The sequence below is a fragment of the Pundamilia nyererei genome, unplaced genomic scaffold (genome assembly GCF_000239375.1).
Source record: "Pundamilia nyererei isolate P.nyererei 1_Seehausen unplaced genomic scaffold, PunNye1.0 scaffold00064, whole genome shotgun sequence".
In the NCBI taxonomy this organism is placed as follows: domain Eukaryota; kingdom Metazoa; phylum Chordata; class Actinopteri; order Cichliformes; family Cichlidae; genus Pundamilia; species Pundamilia nyererei.
The window spans coordinates 3,268,440-3,287,389 of NW_005187465.1; the positions used below are offsets into that span (position 1 = coordinate 3,268,440).

Here is an 18,950-nt window from a genome sequence, read left to right on the forward strand (position 1 = left end):
CTTTCTTCTCTCCTTAGTAATGCAGTTTGGAAAAGGTAAATCCTGCTATTATCGATTCCTGACCAAAGGTCAGCAGTGGATTTGGTTGCAGACTCACTACTACATTACTTACCACCAGTGGAACTCCAAACCTGAGTTCATTGTCTGCACTCACACTGTTGTCAGGTAAGCCTGGTTTCTTCTTTCTGTGTGTGTGTGTGTACACATTTCCTCTCTCTTTGGGTAAGGGGTGTATCGATCTAGCCTCCCTTAATACTGCATTTTCTGTTGTCCTTCAGCTATGCTGAAGTGCGAGCTGAAAGAAGGAGAGCGTTTGGCCTTGAAGATCTGTCGCCACCTGAGATAGCCCCATCCTCTGTGAAGGTAACTCGGACACATACTGCACAGCGTGTGACATTTACAAGGTCAGCTTCAAACTTGGCCCACCATGTTGAACATTACTCTGTGTTCCAGGCTCAAGAGCTCTACCTGGACATCTGCTCCACACTGGACGCTCCACGGGACAGAAACAGCGGTGCACGTTCGGTGTCCTCCCACAGCTCCCGGAAGTCCTCCCACACAGCGCTGTCAGACTCTGCATGTGAGTCATCCTCTGCTCCCCAAAGTGCTAACTCACTCAACAGTAGGCCATTATTTACAGAAATGCTGCTCCTGTGTATGGGTGGAAGAACTGTTATTGGGGATTGTAGGCAGCAAAATAATGCGAGTCTAGTGATAACCCTCTGTCCCTGGGTTTGACATTTTCATTAGCAATGGAAATGGAAGATCAATTTTTAGTTTCCAGAAGAGTCCCACACTCAATCCTTATTTTTTATGTAATCTTTGTGATCACTAATAAAACTCCAGACTTTGTCACTACACCCACCTCGGTGTATGTGGGTGATGATGCATTTGTGAAAGGTTTCCAAGGCTTACTTTAGCCTGCCCTATTTGTTTGAGCCCCCATTCTCAACGACTTGCTGCGCTTCCACCCACTGCCTAGTATGCTAAAACATTTCCATCTGCATATGTATGAAGAATGCACCAGTGGCAGCTTCATTAAAGTTGTAGTTTTTGCAAAGTAAAACAGTGTGCCAGTCTTTCCTTAGCCCACACGTATATTAAACTTTGCTACAATGAAAAACCATTTGTGGTAGAATGAGAGTAATCACAGAATCCAAATCAGCAGTTTGCTATACAAAGAAGTTTTGGCTTTCTCTCAGAGAGGCTATAGTTTCTCTGTTTAGGGAAAAAATGCATAAAGGCCATTTTTGTTTGGGGAACTTATTTTAGAAATCAAAGTCTGTTGATAGGTCTTGTGGGAGTGTGGCTACAGTGTGGAAAATGTTGTATGAAGGCTTAACTGTGCTGCAGAAATTAGACATTAAAATTAGCTTCTTTTTTTTTTTTTAACCTCGAATGTTGACACAGGCTTTATTTTTATCCTAAAGTCATAAGCAATTCTTTGGGCACCAATTTCCTTGTAGAACTGTTCTAAATAACTTTGCAGGGCAGGTCGGGATTTATTATTTCACGCCAAAAAAAAAATATTACTGAGCGTCTGCAGACGAAGCCTAATACCTGTAAATGTGTTACTGACACAACGATTATCCCACTCGTGAAATGAGTATAAACGCAAGAAGGTAATTCACTCAGTTGTCGCAGTTACAAGTGTTCACATTAATTCACATGATTATGAATTTAGAGGTGACCTGTCTCTGCCCTGCAGCAGCAAACTCTTACACAGAAGCCTGCACACCATCGTGGCAGTCTGCTTCCATTGGGCCTGAAAAAACATCTGCCAGATTCCAGCCAAGCAGTTCAAAGGTCAGTTTACACAACGTTTACATGTATCTCTTTGTCTTTGGAGATAAAAATGGTTTTCGAGAAACAAGCGTGCACAGATAACACATTAATGTCTCCTAAATTGTGTTACATAAAACGATTTTTCCCATTTTTTCCCCCTGTAGAATTTGGCACAAAGACAAAATTCCTTTGACCTTGTTTCCCCAATGAGCGTCCCCCTTTCTCCTACCTGCAGCAAGCACTCCGCAATGGTTAGTGTTAAGACTTCCTCTCCAGCCTGTTGTCTTCTGCCTTTCTGTTTGTGTACAATGTCTTACTGTTACTGCTGGATGTGTTTATTTCACCTGCTGGTTGTGCACGGTTTAATAAAAAAAAAAAGAAAAAAAAGAAGAGTTATTGTGTATTTCTCCCAGAAATCATTCATCTGTGTTACATTTGAACTGTAGAATCAATATTGCACAAAAGGTTGGAAGATTGGTGTACTTTCCTCCGTAACAGGAATAAACCATTACATGACTCACGCTACTTGATTATAGCCACATTTGTCCATTTCCCTGAAAAAGCGCAAAAGTGTTCTTACGTCCCTTTCACCTGCTCTCTCTGTCCAGCAACAGCAACCACAGCAGCAGCAGCAACAGCAGCAGTCCTCCATGTATCAGCTGCAGCAGCCGCAGCTCGGTGTCATGAACCAGCTGAAGGAACAGCTGGAAGAGAGGACGCGCATTCTGCAAGCTGACATTAAGACACAACAGCAGGAGCTGCACGACATTAAGGAGAAGCTTCATCTTGCTAACCTACAGGTAGTGTTCCCACACTTTCAAATGAAGAGACTGCAGCGATTGTTTAATCAGCCGCGAGTTAATCTTGAGATCTTAACACGACACAGGTGGAGTGTTTTTGTTCTGTATTGGCAAAATGGGCAGCCTCGACTTCAGAATAAATGCTCATTACGTACAGATCAGCTGTTGAGATAAGTCAGCCTACATTACCTATAATAGCCAGTAATGGATAAAAGGCTCCACCTAGAGGCCAACATGAAAGACTGACTCCAGTGATTGTCTCTTTGTTTTGTGCTTACCTTCTGGGTGTGCAGGTAACATGAGATGAGCTGTAATTTGAAGCATAAACATGCCACACATCAACATGTAACTAATCTGAATTGAACCTTAAACGATCCCCCTATACGTATCAGTATTACAGCATCCTGACAATGCCCTGTCTTGCAGTTAGAGACAAGTGATTTAGCCTCCGCCACAGTTTGCTATCTCTCGACCAAGTTTTGTGAAATTCAGCTTCTTTTACTTCTCTTGTGTAATCCTGCTGACATACAAATAAACAAGAAGTAATTTTCCAGTACATCCATCCATCAATCATGTGGGTGCTGAGGTGTATTCCACCCGTCATGGGGCGAGGTTAGAGGTTATGGAAATCAGTAAGTTGTCTCTTTTTAGAAAGAATTAATTCAATTTGTCTATTTCTGTGTGTGTTAGATGTTGTTACAGCAGCCTATCAACAATGACTTTAGTCAGGCCCAGCAGCAGCCTCAGCAGCAACAGCAGGGCCCCGGAAGGCCTGCCCAGCAGAGTCAGTCTGGGGTCATCAGACAGCTGTCGGGCCACCCTAAACCAGTCTGCGGGGCTCACAGCTCATCCCCACACTCGCTCCTGAGAGAAAACAGCTCACCTTCAACACAGGTACATCGCTGTGCAAGAGAGAAATCCAAACTTGAAACCAGAAACACATCCAGCTGGAAGCTATCCTTTAAGTAGTTTTATTGAAACCTCGTTTGAGTTGACGGTTGCTCTAAAGTGTCTCTGTTTCTGTAGGTCCAGCCGAGGATTTCCCAGAGTGGGCAGGCTCAGTCAGTGAGTTTGCCAGTGCAGACAAACACGAGTCTGACGATGCCCTTCTACAGCAACCCCATGATGTTCTCTCAGACCAACACGAGGCCTCAGCAAGATGCAAACCAAAGACACCCAGACAACCAGTTCAGCCAAGAGGGACAACTACGGTAAGAGCCCTGAGAAACACTCATAGTACTCAGAACTCCAGGTGTTAATGTCAGTATGGCAGGTGATGATGAAACGGTATATTTTAGGAATAACATTCACTTTATGTTTACCTCTTCATGTTATCCAACCTCTAACCCTGAGATGTTTCTTTTCCTGCAGAATGCTTCTCAACCAACCAATGCAGACTCTGGTTCCCACCAGCGTCTCCTCGCAGCCTTCCCAGTGCAACATGGGCATCTCCCCATCGATGTGAGTCCTCTCACCGTGCAGACGTCTTTATGGTATGTTATGTTATGTTGTGTCTAACCTCTTCATCATGCGCCACGTACAGATACACCTTGGAGCAGCAGATCCTCGCCCCCTCGTTCCCCATGCAACAGGTCAACTGCAATGCCGTCCTCGTGCCCTCGCCGGTCTTCACGTCTCCGATAATGATCCCACACAACAGCTTCATCACGCACCAGTCCCAGTCAGCCTACCAATCGCAGCCTCAGACCTCTCAGCACTCCCTGCAGCTCCAGCAACCACAGCAGTTCTTTCAGGTACGCTGCAGCAACATGAGTCAGCATGTCATCCTGAGCCTCTTACACAGATTTTTAGACTAAAAGGCAGTTTGGCAAGGATTGCTGCATAATGCTGTTTAATATAAATAACCAAGGCTTTCTATTTATTTATGATCTTTTTGAGTATTAGACTGTATCTGAATACTGAGTTACCACAGCAACAAGCTACGGTGCATTTCCCACAGGTTTTAAAGCCTCAGCTTTGTGCCAAAGCTGTGCTGTGACTTTAGAGTGATTCTTACTGTTTTTAAGATTATACTGAATTATTTTTTTGTGTTAAGAAATGTTCATTAAAATCAACAAATGTTTACAATGAGGGCATATACCTTTAAAAACAAGCAAACAAAAAAAAAAACCCCACCACACAAACCATGAGGGATGGTGTTGTATTTCCAGAGTGATGCATGTGATGTTTGTGTCTATGTCAGCAAGTATGAACATGTGAGTAACGGTTCACAATTAGCTCGTTGAGGTGATGTAGGTCATCACCACTCTCTCTCTAAAGAAGGCATCCATATAAGAAGCAGCCAGCAGCAATGTGACTTCCTGGGATGATGCAAAGTCAGTCATTCAGCGAATTCAGGCAGCAACAGGTGAAATAACTGCAGGCAGTACCGAGCGAGTGGATCCCGCTTAACATTTCTCAACTTCAAGCTGTGTGACTGAGTTAACTACCAGTGAGAGCCCAGGATGACATGTGATGGGGTGCCAAATACATTAGAGGGTTACCAAGGCAATCGGGACCTAGAATGTACAGTAGCAACCGACTGTCAGTGACAAAGTGATGCCTGAAGAGCAAATTGCTCCCAGTGTGGACACCCCTTAAGTTTGAAATGACCACATTAGGCATTCTTAACCATAGCTGCTGACCTCTTACTCCCAAAAGATGTCACAGGTAGTCACACTGATGACCATCAGGGGTGTGCCTCTCCACTGTTCTTCCAATATCTCACAGTCAGCTCACAATCAGCTCCTTGGTCCAGGGTCAACTGGGCAGTGAAACCTATCCTCACAACTTGGCTTAACAAAGAGTCCACTATCTACCGAAACCCATTTTATATAATCCTCTACCTACTGCAGAGCAAGTCTTGATATTCAGAGACAGCCCTCATGTGTACACTGTTTGCACTGCACATCAGTCGAACATTAGATTCTATAAATAAAACTTGATAAAAAGTATTCTGTCTGCTTATTGTACTATATTCATATTCCTTGTTGTGTCTGCAGATGACTCAAGGACTCGTACACGGTGGATCTACTCCAGCATTCTTACACACCACTAATGTGCCACAGCAAAGCACCGTGGGATACATTCAACAGCCACTAGCGCAGCAGCAACAGGCGCCACAGCAACAGAGGCAATACCAACATTCCCAAAACCAGACTGGCAGCGTTTCAGAATATCGAAACATGCTGACTCGGTAGCGTTGTGGACTTGACCGTTGTGCTGAGATCTGCCTCTGTGAGGAGGCCGTGAAGGTGGAAGCACTTTGTGTCATGTGGGAGTCAAACTCGATGACAAGTTGGTTAAAAGTGGGGAAAACTGCTTGTTGTGATCTTTAGATGTGAAGCTGCCCTTTCCAGATGAAGCCGGCCTTTTACGTCACTGGCGAGAAACCACAAGCAGAGATTGCACTGACCCGACGTTGAACATCGGGGACCCGAAGAAGTGTGAGGTGCTGGGCCTTCATCTGCAGGCTACGTCGCACTCAGTGGGTCCATCAGTGAAACTGCTGGGACGAGTGGTTTATCAAAGCTCTTAAAAAGAAACTTTTTACATGTTTACACGTGGAACATTTTTGTCTAACAAAGTTTCCTTTAAGTGTCTGTTCACACTTAGGTACCACCTCCTACTCAAAAGTAGAGTATTTATTTTTGCCCAACAGTTGTTTATTTCATTAACTAATGGTGAGATTCTCAACACCCCTCCCACTGGCGACATAACTCGAGTGAAAATGACAAATCTCACAATGGGATTTGTGTGCATGAGAACTCTACATTTCAGTTGGCTCCCATATTGTCCCCAAAACAAGGTATGTTCATGGTAGGTCACATGACAGGGGCTTTACGGTGAAACATGCAGTGGTAAGATGACCATCATATCAAAAATCAGGGTTGGTAAATACTAAGATGTCACACATGCTATAGGACCACGCTCAGAGAGTAATTCTCCAGTTTTTTAGTAAAGGTCTATCTAGATTTTTAAAGCCTCAATCTGGGACTAAAGAAGGGGCGTTGCAGCTATTGCACCACTTCCTCAAAACGAATGACAACAGCAGATATTTGAAGTTACAAATTTTCGGTGCTTTTGATGAGCAGTGCGGGATGAGTCCTCTTTTGATAACCAACCTACCGAGTGAGTGGGGGGGGTGGCTTAAATAATGTGCCTTCAGCCGTGGTACATCCATGGCGCAGTTTGATGGTTGTGTCTGATTATGGCTTTAAAAATCCAGCTCAGGTCTATTTGGAATACAAAGTTATATTTTCATAAGGTTATAGATTATTATTTTGCTGCATCAGAGTTAAATACAAAAGCCTAGATTTGTATTGGATATATGACAAATATATATTGGAAGATTAAGGTCCCCGGCTGTAAGGATAGTGTCTCATTCACAAGTTATCCATTTCCTGAAATCCTAATGAAATCATTTCATTTTTATTTATTACACTTATAACTGAAACACTACACGGGAATTTAATTTTTTTTTTTTAAACACATAAGTTTGAATTGAGTTTTGTCTGTTTGTGTTTGTGCTTTAGACATTGAAAGGTCAACACTGGTCCTTGTGTCTTGCCCTATGACAGTTTCACACAGTTCTCCATTCATCTGTATGGGCCAGCTGTGGTTTTACAATACAAAGCAATGCAGTGTAAGTTGAGTGTAAGCTTGGTGATTTGAATACAGGGTGGCAAAGTTTTGGGATTTTCACCAGATGACGGTCTGGTCTTAGGAAGCGCACGTTCCATGGTTATTACACAATTATTATCGGTTACATAATAAACTTCAATTTTCAACGTAAATATTGGTTTTTAAAAAAAAAAGAAAAATGGTTCACTTTTAACAATAAATATGAAAAAACATGCAGGTGAGATTCTCTAGTCTGCTGTGACAAGGCAATTGTTAACCATTATTAACCATCACTTGTTATATCACGGTACAACACGACAACGCTGTACCTGCACAGCTGTTTAAATATCTTCGAAACAGGGAAAATTAATTTAAGACATAAGACATTTTCATTCCATTTTTGTCTCTTTGGAAAACAAAGTACGCTCCAACCGTGACCACGTGACCCAATTTATTAGCATCTGAAAAATGCAGACATGGAAGTACAGCAGCCTCTATTGCATTAAAAAAAAAAAGCCACCCATTTCACTTTATTGTATTCGTGCATGAGAAACTGTCTGCAGATCTGGAAAGCAGTCCTGGCACCATTAAAGGATGTTCCAATCTTTTTTATGCAGTCCTACGTCTAACCTTTTATATTATCGTGCTTTTGCAGCGACGTGTCCAACTGCAGTCCTGTGTCCATCAATTCAAATCTAAAGCTAAATGTAAACATGCCCTTCGGCTGAAGCTGCAAATCCGCATGGTGTGTTGTCAGATTGTGACACGATGAGGAGAATGGAGTGCGTCAGTGTAGACAGATTAACGGTAGAACCACATTGCAAACGTAAACTCCATAAAGAACATTAATTCATCTCTTATCTTGTTAATGACAATCTCACACAAACTGCTGTGCGTTCCCAGTACAGCTCTGCGTTTCCTGAAATTCTCACTGTGCTACACTTTATTTAAAGCAGCCCGTGCGGCTCGATACGACAGCTTGGTCTCCACACCTCGAAGCTGAAGCTACTGTACTGGTGCTGTTCACGTTGGATAACAAGAAGCATCCGTCAGAATACTTTGAGCATGTCCATTCAGTGCCGTTTTACACTTTTCTATGTGCAATGTCAAACTGAAGAGAAGAATGTTAATTTATAGTTTTAAATGTTTCAGAACAGATGTATATAGAGGTGTATAATAAGCCGCTGTACCATGTAATTTATATGGAAATATTTTTTTAATGAAAATGCCCTAACATTCCCTTAACCGTTTATATCAGCAGTATCTTTAATGGGTGTCCACTATACACCACGACTGCAGTGATCACACTTTATAGTCTGTCTGCATGAGAATGTGGTGCAGAGTGGTAGCTCCGCACAAGCAGGAGGTAAAACACGAGAGCCTAACCTAACAAAGAAGCTCTGTAGTATCATGCATTTACAATAACGAAGAGATTAAATAAAGAAGATGAATCCTTATTGTGGGGTGCAGAAAAAGCTCTCCAACTGTGCAGACTTCACAAGTAATTCAGCCAAAATAAAAGGGGAAAAAGTGCAATTTTCCAGGATTATCAAAATACTTCTGATGGGTAAAATCAAGTTTCATTCTCCATTTATTCATGTCTATGCTTCTACAAGTGTGGCAAAGAAACAGTAAAGGTGTTACTCAGCAGTACAGAGGTGCCATAGACAACTATAGATGTTTTCTTTCATTATTCAATAGTTATCAATACCATACTTTCAGACGGTGGTGGTAAAATCTCTCCTTGAGTTGATTTTACAGAATCCAGGAAATATTTCGATCCATGTCTTTATACAAAATTGTTGTCTTGTTTGCCTTGCAGAGGTAGTTGAGGGAACTGCTGTTCATTGAAACGCCACTGTGCTCAATCGCGATGGTTTTGCTCTGGATGTGAGACGATGTTTTGTGTTTTTTTTTTTTCCTTTTCCTTGTACGTGTGTATTGCTTTGTTGAAGTTGTAAATAATCCATCCACTCAGTCAGTACTGTTGTTCCTTTTAGTCAAGTTTTAATACTTTCCCCAACAGTAGTTACCTTTTCTTTTGATGTCTGCACCTTTCACAATGCTCTTCTTCCTCCTGGATGTTGCCATTGAGTGTCACTGTTTTTGAAGGTATGTGAATTTAATCACATTTAACTTGTATTTTCCTTTTTTTTCTCTGATCTGTAAAATAATGACTGACACCCTCAGTGTGAGAGTGGGCAGTCAGGTCAATGTTTTCTGTGTGAGATTTGCCAGGACATGAACAAAATAAACCTGGTATTCAGCCATTTCTGCAGTTTCAGTGCAGAAACTAACATTGAATATATTGTATAATAGAATGCAAAAAAGCAAAAACAAAAAACAAGACTTTAGGCTACATAGTTGTTTATTTTATATGTCTAATAGATTACATATGTATGTTACATGATTTTAAAATTAAAGTAATTTTGTAACAGATGAAGTGTCTTATTAGAGGAGGTGAGGCTTATTTTGCGTTCGAGTTGGTGTTGCACAGTCACTTGTATGGCTCATTTTCTTTCTGTATTTACCATCAAAATAAGCTTTAAAAGATACTGTTAACATTGTTTTAAAAGAAATTTAAAAATTAAGTTTACATTCGAAAATATCTTGATATTAATAATGATACTGAAATATTTATAAAAAATAAATCAACCTGAATATTGTGAAATATTTCAAAATAAATATTTTTAAACATATGCATGTTATTCTGAGTTTTACTTAGAATGTTATCCATCAGGAGGATATTTCTCATCAGCTTTGAGTTCTTGGTGCAAAAAAAAAAAAAGGGCACATTTTCATTTTCACACCACAAAGTTGTTCCCTGTGGAAACATTTTAATGGTAAAAATATACACTTCAAGTAATTAAAAAAAAAATGTTATAAATTATTTAACATTCAATGTACATATAACAGGGAATCTCTTTCTATTGCTTCTATTTTAAATAACTGTTAAGTTACATGATTAATGCTGATATTTACATGCTGCGCTTGCTCTCGTGTACCTTCTAGTCAAGAGAAACCTCCGTCAACCTGTACACCTTGCTGATCATGACTTCCACCTTATCTCCACCCAGGTGACAAAGGTCAAGGATGCACACGACATGTGTGTCTTCAAGCTCACTGGCAGTTGCCAAGATTTCCTCTGCAGGAAAAAAAACCAAAAAACACACATTTTAAATATTAAGTGTAAAAGATGCATGTGTCAGCAAATGCTTCCTGAATGGACGTTGTCTCCCCCACAGTGACTACCTGGCCTGGGAAGAGTCTCTTCACTGTTGTTGGCAGTGTTGCTGAGAGGACAGAGGAAACCAGATGAAAGGCAGGACAGCATCGTGTTGCCATGTGGATCCTGAGGAAGGCCCACAGCCTGTGGCTCGCTGGAGCTAACAACAGGAATATACATAGCATCAACAGCTATCTGCTTATTAATGCCTGCCAGGGAGATAAAAACAGAAAAAAAAGTTAAGTGGGAATTCATTTCCAAATGTATGTTGTTGTTTTTTTTACTCCTACTACCACCAGGTAAGCTTTGCATGATTCATAGTCCAAAGAAATTCTGATTTCTTTAATATTGGCCCCTTCTTCAGTCCCTCAGTTGAGCCACAGTATAAACCATGATTTCTTTCCTCTCCCTTTAGGTAAACCTTCCTCTCATTGCCTTCCCTTGTCAAACAAAGGGTTGGGCTGCAGGTGGGATCATCTGATATCCTCGTGTCGGTGTTGTCCCCACATCATCATAATAAATGTTGTTCCAGGTTCAACATTGCGAGTGACCAATCACATTGTTGTGACGTCATACTTTTGCGACTTCGGAAAAAAAAACGCCTTAAAAAAAATCTACTTCACTTGCGAGAAACCGCCTCTGTCTGCCGCTCCAGCAATTTGCATTCTTTGCATTTCAGGATAATGCTCTTTAATAAACAATAAGCATTATACATATTGTCCTTGCAACACTGGAATTTCATAAATGAATGAATGGCTTGGCTTGCAAAAGTATGACGTCACAACAATGTGATTGGTCACTCGCAATGTTGGCCCTGGAACAACATTTATTATGATGATGTGGGAACAACACCGACACGAGGATATCAGATCATCCGGATAAGGCTCCTGTGCTCACAGAGCTCACACAGTCTGAGCTGTGTCTCTGAGATATATTACATGTATCTCTTTCTTTAAATATAGCTAAAAGAGGCAAAAACTGTTTGAAAATGAGTCTGAGGCCTGAGCTTTTGGCTTAGAGACACTATTTTGCGCATATGCTGACCTGACTGTTAATTGTTAAGAAAAAGTCTAGCAGGTCTACCTTATTGGTTTATATATCACCATTCTTCTAATATTAAAAAAGCACTGCTCATCATTAAGGATTTTTGTTTTCACACCATTTCTAGACGTTGGTTTTCATCCATAACTGAAGGAAGACCTAGCTAACAGTGTAGGCGGGGTCACACAATGCTGTGATTGTAAAAGCGATGTTTAACTGTACAACTAAAGGAGACCAGAAGGCACAGGAGCAATGTTAAAAGAAGCAGATCAAACCTAATAATACAAGATCATATACATTCTGGTCTTTTCTAAAGGTGGCTCAGACCTCTGACTGTGTGATTGTGTTTCCACTGACAGTGAGTTTCCAGCTCACAATGACTCACTGATGACGCATATGTAATATAATAAAGATCTGTTTGCTTTGGCTATGAAGCGCCTTGAGGCGACTTATGTTGTGATTTGGCGCTATATAAATAAAATTGAATTGAATTGAAATTGAATTGAATTCAGGACTAAATGAGTAAGACCGAAGGTTTTTGTCTGGTTGAGACTCTTAATAAGAAAGAAAGTAAGAAAATTTAAGAAAGAAAAAGTGTTTGCTGACATAAAAAAAAAAAAAGAGTATTATGCAGGAAATAAGACAATATTCCACTGAGGCTGAAGTGGCAGGAACAGCAAAAAGTATGTTTTTAAGTTTTGGGTGTCACCACTGGGTTACTTCACCTAATATTGTTACGTGGTAGTATCCTGGACAAAGCACAGGAGAGAGAGCGTCAGCAGTCCGCAGTGGTGTCCACCGTGTTGGCTGAAGGTTACTCCACTGCAGCAGGACGTTCTTCTCATCAAGCGTGAACCTCCGACAGATGCTGTCCTGCCACAGACCGCCTTTACACAAATGCTCGGACACTTCTTGTTGTTGCCTCACCCAGCTGCTGCTTTCCCATGATAAATCGTTAGAGTCTGGTGAGAGACAAAAGTATCAGCATGGCAATATATCAGGAAGCAGAGTTTTTAAGGTGCAGCAATTCACCTGGATTTGGATTTTCAGCTTGCAGACTGAGTCCCACTTGTTGAACTTCCTCAAATGCAGAGTTGCTCTCTTCTTCCGCCTGCTCTTCACCCTCATTTGTATTTTTACGTCCAGCGTTCCTGCAGAAGACAAATGAGCTCAGACTGGTTGATACATAAATGTTGTGTTACCTGCTGAGTTGTTGTTACCTTTTAGCTGGAATGTTACCGCAATTCAAGGAGGATTGTGTGGTTTTACTGGAAAACATGTTACATCAAATGTAATGAGTGGGTTAAAATTAAATAATGACTCGGCATCAAGCTCAAAAATTTGAAAGTCAGGAGTCAATCCTACCTTATTTGAATTCTTCTTTTCCTTCTGCTCTCAGAGCTGCTGTCAGTACAGTGAGACGTTAAACTCTCCACAAAAGTCTGCTTTGTTGTTGAGGAATGACTGGGGTACGTCACAGTTTGATCACACACATCAGTGGAAGCACTGGGCACCTGCAGAAAACCAGCTGACTTGTTTTATATTGTTAATGGCAACTGCTTTTGGGAAGACGATTTAAAATAAGGTCGTTCACCTCTTTGTCTTTTAGTCCCTGTGGCTCTGGAGTTTCCATGTACTGCACTGCTGCGATCTGACCTTGGATTGCGAGTTTCTTGTGTTCTCTGTACTGCAGGGTTTCTAACTCTCTCTTCAAATCAGCTGCAGCAACCAGAGGAACTTGAGCTGAAGGGAAAGAATAAAGTCAGAACCTATGCTGACAACAAAACTAAATCATTTTTGCTGCAGGACAAAGATGTAAACACGAGTAAGGCGATATATTTTATGAAATAAAGCTGTAACACATAATCTGAAAAACAATGTAAGCTAACATGCAACTACACACACCATCAGCCATTGACTGTGTAAACATCGCTGGGGGGTGAGGGTAGCGGTAATAGCCACCAACAGCTGTTTTCTGGAGGACAACATTGTCCTTCAGAGTCTTGGTCCACTGGATGAAGCTCTTCACTCTGGGGTCATTCACGTACGGCTGACCTTTATGGTAACCTGTTGTTTAGACACATCATTTACAGTTCACTCACACAATCAATTTGCCACATTATCAGGTACTTATCGTTCCAGCTTGTTCTAACCTGTGATGAACGTCTCAGTCTCACAGCTGCTCGTGAGGTACGGCAACGAGCCTTCCACATGACAAACCCTCATCTGAGTGCAAACCAGGTAGGTCACTATGGAATAGAGGATATATTTAAAAAAAACTGGCATGCTTACAGTGTGGCAGCAGACTTGACACAGCTGACTTACTCGGACAAATATGACTGAAGATTTCTGCTTGAGAAGTGGAAAAAAGCTCCAGAATAAAAGGATGGTCAGATGTTCCATCCACTGCATGTACCCAGCGATATGTCCAGTACTTTTCTGGACCTAAAAAGGTGAACACCACCGACCAAAATAAATTCTTTCAATTATCAAAAACCACTTCCACACAACAGACAAGATAAGAACATCTCTTACCTTTCCCTTTACTCTTCACTCTTTCAACACGGCCAACAAATGTCACCAAACCAATTATATCACATGCTGAATTGTTGGCCAGCTTCTCCAACTCTGACCTGTGAGGATCAAAAACATCATGCAGCAGCTGTTTAGGCGAAACTCAAAACAACTTCTTCATTTTGTAGAAACACAAACACGTGGGACAAACAGCAAATAGAGTCCTGCACGCCGTATAAACACACTGTAATAAATCTAATTTCCCAAACACTGTAATAACTGATTTATTTGCAATGTTTCTACACTTGACTTCATCAAGCAAACTCTAGACTGGAATGTTCAAAATATATTCATGTTTGTAAGTTAGAAATGATGTGGTAGTTTGCAGTAATGCATAAACCAATACTTGCAGCACTGAATCCATGCCTTAGGTGCAGATAACAGAGAGATACATGTAAGGCAGTAGACTAACTAATACGGTTCTAATTCATTACCGAGCAGTGAACTGGTAGGAAATGTCAGGCAGTCCCCACTGAGGAAGTATGCTCTTTGGTGAGACCACGGTGATGACTGAAGCTGGGTTGCGAGGGTTCAGGCAGATTTCTTGGAAAAAAACACATGCAGACGACAGTTTATAGGTCTTTACATAAACCATGTAAACACTAAATGGTGAATAAATACCAAAACAAACCCTAACCCCTAACCCAACAGAAAATGTATCATTTATATATGAAAATACAGATTCTAAGATAGTGTATTGATAGTATATGGTAATTTTTTTTCACAGAAAACAGTGCTACTATATTTTTTAAAAATTACTGATTATCATCAGTAGTTACGTACATACCGACAGAGTTAAAGGTCTTCATTCTATGGTGGTCCATTTGTGGGCGTGACCGGTTTGAATAACTCTGTTTCAGAGTGTAATTTTGAAGGTACAACACTGTGCCAACATTCAGTCGCTGGTAAAACTCGGGACAAAGTTCGTTCCAAAGCACAAGGGACATTGTGCCACTCTGGTCAGCAACTTCAAAGTATGCCTGAAATATGATGACATATGAGGTGAAAACATTTAAACTATGCTCTGTCACAACATGAACGTATATTACAAAAAACTGAGATCTTGTTCACATCACACCTGGTATGGGTAATCAATCTTGAGGCCAAACTTTCCATAATACCTTAACCTGGATTTGTGTATGATTTTCACCAGGAGAGGGAGGGGCTTCCACGTGTTTTTGAAGGATGAGTCCAGGCTAGAAAGAAGTGTAACCTTGGACACTGTTGGAATCAAGACATTACAGAAAACCCATTGTGGTTAATTTTACTAAAGTAATAGTAACTAAAACTTTTGTTTACTATAATTTTATAGAAATATATATATATGTTTCTGTATGTTTACTTTGTCTGTGTGCAAGTGTTTTACGTGAGTACATTTTAATTTTGTTAATGCAATCTACATCTGTTTTTAAGTATCTGTGTTGCTGCCCTGTTGGTCAAGTCTCCCGTTTAAAAGAGATCTTTGATCTCAATGGGACTGCATCATCAAGCATTAGTAGATGACCTGCTCTACCTCCTGAGCTCAACTCCAAAATCTAATACCTTAGGTTATTTCCCCATGTTAAGCCTTTTCCTGTGATGGTCATTTATAATCTTTTATTTTTTCTGAGGTCTAAGAGATAAATCAAAACCAACCTATCAATCAATAGAGGACATTATTTTTGGTCATACACCACATCCTGCCTTTAAGCCACTTAATTGCCTCCTTATTTATGAGGCAATTAAGTGGCTGCAAATAGCAAAGTTCACTGCAGTGTTATAAATTATAGGTGACAGAATAATGATATAAACAACACAATGTGAGAGTGAGGGAGGGGTTGAGATAGCAGTATCTCACCGTCCAGCACAGTATCAGCTGAAGGGGATCCTGATATCCAGATGTCGCCCTCTGGGTCATCGTTGTTCCAAAGTGACAGGTAATGTTTGCGGCTCACCTGAAGGGGGACATCACTTTGCAAGACCACGCTCCTCTCCATTCCCTGCTTGACCAGAATGGGCAGTGAACTGACAGTGTTTACACGAGCCAGCACAGCAGATCTTTTTGCAGCACATCTGAGCTGTTCAATGCAGATGTAGCCATGTCCCAGCCTCCTTTCGTTGTAAACAAAGGAGCACTGCGTGATGCTGATTTCAGACCCGGTCTTTAGGCTGTTGCTGTGCACCAGATGATTCAAACTGGGGTGAAGGAAGCATTTAGCTCGCCAGACTCCATCTGTGACTGTCACATCGTAGCTGTAGCTGTCGAGCTGCTGCCCTTTCGTTTGCTCGGACAGGTATCTCTGAAGTGCGATGACAGCGACAGGAGCTGCCTCCTCAGTTTTCAGTTTCAAGCTCTGTGTAGATGATAACCGCTCCAAAGTCCTCTGGAGGAAAGACGCTTGAGTGACACCACTCACCACTGAAGAAGAAGACGAGTTATCCTCCATCACAAATGTGTAATTAAAGCAGTTAGTTGGTCGGGTAGTTAGCCGTTTTCTGTCACTCTCTCATGTTAGCTTGTTGGCTAAAGTTGTCTTGCTAGTCTTAGCAATAACTAAACTAAATGCGTTTAACATGAAAAAAAAACTATCCGAGTTCGCCCAACAGTAGGCTTGTCTTACAAGCAATGCGTCATACACAACTTATTGCATTTTCAGGAGGCTTCTTCACCTGTGAAGTTGCAGTTAACGTTAGCTAACATTACAAACATCGCGGCTTGATGGCGTCACTATTAGCCTCGAAAACCAAAACATGTACAAATACAAAGAAACACACTTAATACACAAACGCAGTTTATATGTGTAACCCTGCCATGTCAAATTATTTAATATAACTTCGAAAAGAACTGCCTACTGTACTAAAGGGAAATTCCTGCTTTCAAAATCCGCGCTTTACCTTACAAGGACCATTTGATATGACGTCACCAGAGCGCCTTGCGTAATTTTGTAGTTTTTAAAAATACAATCATGATTCCAAACGTTTTCCCTTTTAACTTACACGGAGTATTATATTTTACTGACAGGAACATGCACTTTACACATTGAGACCAGACACGTGTTTTATATGTCCTCACCCAATAAAATGAAACATACATTCCCCCAAAATTAATTTCATATCACAGTATATAACAGAGAACACCTTGTATAAAAACTTGCTTCTTCCAGTGAAAATTAAATTAAATTTAAAAAAAAAATTAAATAGCTTTTTTTTTTGTTGTTCATAGGTTAAAATTCAGGGATTATCCCAAAGTGTCCATTTAGTAACTCAAATCTTAGAGGAAATTAAATTATTAAGTCAGAATTTTTAAATAATAACCCAAAATTTTGACAGTTTTTTTTCCAACAACAGACAGCAGCTTCCATAAACACCACTAAATGGAAACTGAAGCTTCAGAAACTGAACTTGTTGGCTTCTGTGTCAAAGTTGTACTCATGAGATGATAAAAGCTACAGATGCTTTAAAAACAAAAATCTCAAGGTACATAACCTACTCAGAACCTAACATTAGCAAGACAGAGACTAGCTGGTGAACACTGGAGAATTTAACAGGAAACAACAGTCTAATATTTCCCTCAGGAGCTGGAAGCCAAAAACAAACATAAAAGAGTGAATTTTGTTTTTGATGTTTGTCAGTTGGACGCATATGCAGTGTGGCCAGGAAAACCTGTGATCTGTACCCCAGAGAAGAAAAGCACGGAAACTGTGCGCACTTAGCAAAGACAACGTCGAAAGGTGTATCTTTAGGGTGCTGCTCCAAACTCACTCTTTGTCTCTTACCTGCTCTACGTGATCTTCTTCCCTGTCCCTCTTTGTGGAGATCAAGGGAGTGGCCTCTTCTGCTCTGTGAGACACTGAGGGTTCTGGTGAGGCAGTGAGAGCAAAGAAAGCGGGAGAAATGGCAGCTCTACATCCCTCCCAAAAATCTTCATCTAGGTACTCCTGGACAAGTGGAGAAAGAGGCCACACTTCCACATTTTCATCTTCTGTATCTAGCTCAGCCTCATCTATGAAGAATCCTTACTGGTCCACTTTTCCCAGTCCCAAGTTCCTCGGTGTCCACATCTCGGCCGGCCTTACCTGGTCCACAAACATTTTCCACCAGGTAGGAAATGCAAAACAAAGGCTGTACTTTTTCAGGAAGCTGCGTCAGGCCCAATTACCCCAGAGACTGCTAATTAACTTCTACCACTCCACCATCGAGAGCCTTCTGACCTACTGCTCCACACTGGTTTAACTGCTGTACTGTGGAGGACAAGAGGAAACTGCACGGCGTTTATCATCTTCGCCTATTCTAAAAGAATCTGAATGTAAATCTACATTCAATGTAAAGATGCCGAACTGTGTTTCATTCTTATTGTAATAGTGACAATAAAGATCTATTCTGTTTTATTCTATTCTATTCTAACTTTACTATTCAGTGCCATGTCGAGGTAGAAACAACCTAAATAAAAATGTTCAATGATTTTATAATTTCATCTGGAAGTGGTCTTGTTGAACTATTAGAAAACTACACTGGTCAAGCTCAGGATATTACAATATAACAATGTTGTTCTAGACACATACCTTTATTTAATGAGATGCCAAAATAAGTGTTATCAAAGCAAATCCACAATTTATTTTGAAGTGCCATCTATTTTTAATTCATCTCTTCTGGATTAAAAAAAACAAAAATTTTTATCAAAATTTAAAGATATATATTGTTATGGACCAATTTGAAAAACAGGAGTCATCACAGGAATTATTAGAAAAAGATGTTTTTTATTTATTTAACCCAAAAAGTTACATTTACAAAAACAATAAATGTTAAGCTCTTAAAAGCGGTCAAAGAAACAAAACTGAACTCAGGCAAAGAACTGTGAACTTGACGAAGCAACTGACTGCCCACACAAACATAACTGACCTAAACAGGAAATGACACACGAG

At 40.6% G+C, this 18,950-nt stretch overlaps 2 protein-coding genes across 5 annotated transcripts in view; one reads left to right on the top strand and one right to left on the bottom strand.

The window, feature by feature from the left end:
* The window catches only part of npas2 (neuronal PAS domain protein 2), a 43,480-nt gene extending 33,497 nt beyond the window's left edge, over positions 1-9,983 (top strand). For both annotated transcript variants that reach the window (XM_005735624.1, XM_005735625.1), the window contains exons 12-22: positions 18-165; positions 279-363; positions 454-580; positions 1,709-1,806; positions 1,950-2,036; positions 2,394-2,585; positions 3,276-3,479; positions 3,612-3,796; positions 3,957-4,046; positions 4,129-4,339; positions 5,588-9,983. In XM_005735624.1, coding sequence (XP_005735681.1) covers positions 18-165; positions 279-363; positions 454-580; positions 1,709-1,806; positions 1,950-2,036; positions 2,394-2,585; positions 3,276-3,479; positions 3,612-3,796; positions 3,957-4,046; positions 4,129-4,339; positions 5,588-5,785 — 1,625 coding nt within the window. In that variant the 3' untranslated portion in view covers positions 5,786-9,983. The remainder of the gene's footprint in view (positions 1-17; positions 166-278; positions 364-453; positions 581-1,708; positions 1,807-1,949; positions 2,037-2,393; positions 2,586-3,275; positions 3,480-3,611; positions 3,797-3,956; positions 4,047-4,128; positions 4,340-5,587) is intronic.
* Positions 9,984-10,068: 85 nt separating this feature from the next.
* radx (RPA1 related single stranded DNA binding protein) lies at positions 10,069-16,928 on the bottom strand. 3 transcript variants are annotated; one of them, XM_005735628.1, is made up of 16 exons: positions 16,699-16,928; positions 15,887-16,447; positions 15,128-15,270; positions 14,837-15,029; positions 14,484-14,592; positions 14,011-14,108; positions 13,801-13,920; positions 13,629-13,724; positions 13,381-13,542; positions 13,070-13,218; positions 12,841-12,989; positions 12,696-12,743; positions 12,508-12,626; positions 12,201-12,437; positions 10,461-10,594; positions 10,069-10,353 (listed from the first exon to the last, which is right to left on the bottom strand). In XM_005735628.1, the coding sequence occupies exons 1-16, from the start codon at positions 16,736-16,738 to the stop codon at positions 10,258-10,260; spliced, it is 2,454 nt and encodes an 817-aa protein (XP_005735685.1). In that variant the 5' UTR covers positions 16,739-16,928; the 3' UTR covers positions 10,069-10,257. The 3 variants fall into 3 exon arrangements, with proteins under 3 accessions (XP_005735685.1, XP_005735683.1, XP_005735684.1); XM_005735626.1 differs by having other exon boundaries at positions 10,461-10,643; XM_005735627.2 differs by having other exon boundaries at positions 10,461-10,643; positions 16,882-16,916.
* Between the last annotated feature and the right edge of the window lie 2,022 nt (positions 16,929-18,950).

Coding starts and splice junctions, on each gene's coding strand:
- radx (XM_005735626.1), bottom strand. CDS start 16,738: ATGTTTGTAATGTTAGCTAACGTTAACTGCAACTTCACAG. Junction 12,438..12,507: donor AGCTGAAAATCCAAATCCAG/GTGAATTGCTGC, acceptor GTCTCTCACCAG/ACTCTAACGATTTATCATGG. Junction 10,354..10,460: donor AGAGACTCTTCCCAGGCCAG/GTAGTCACTGTG, acceptor TTTTTCCTGCAG/AGGAAATCTTGGCAACTGCC.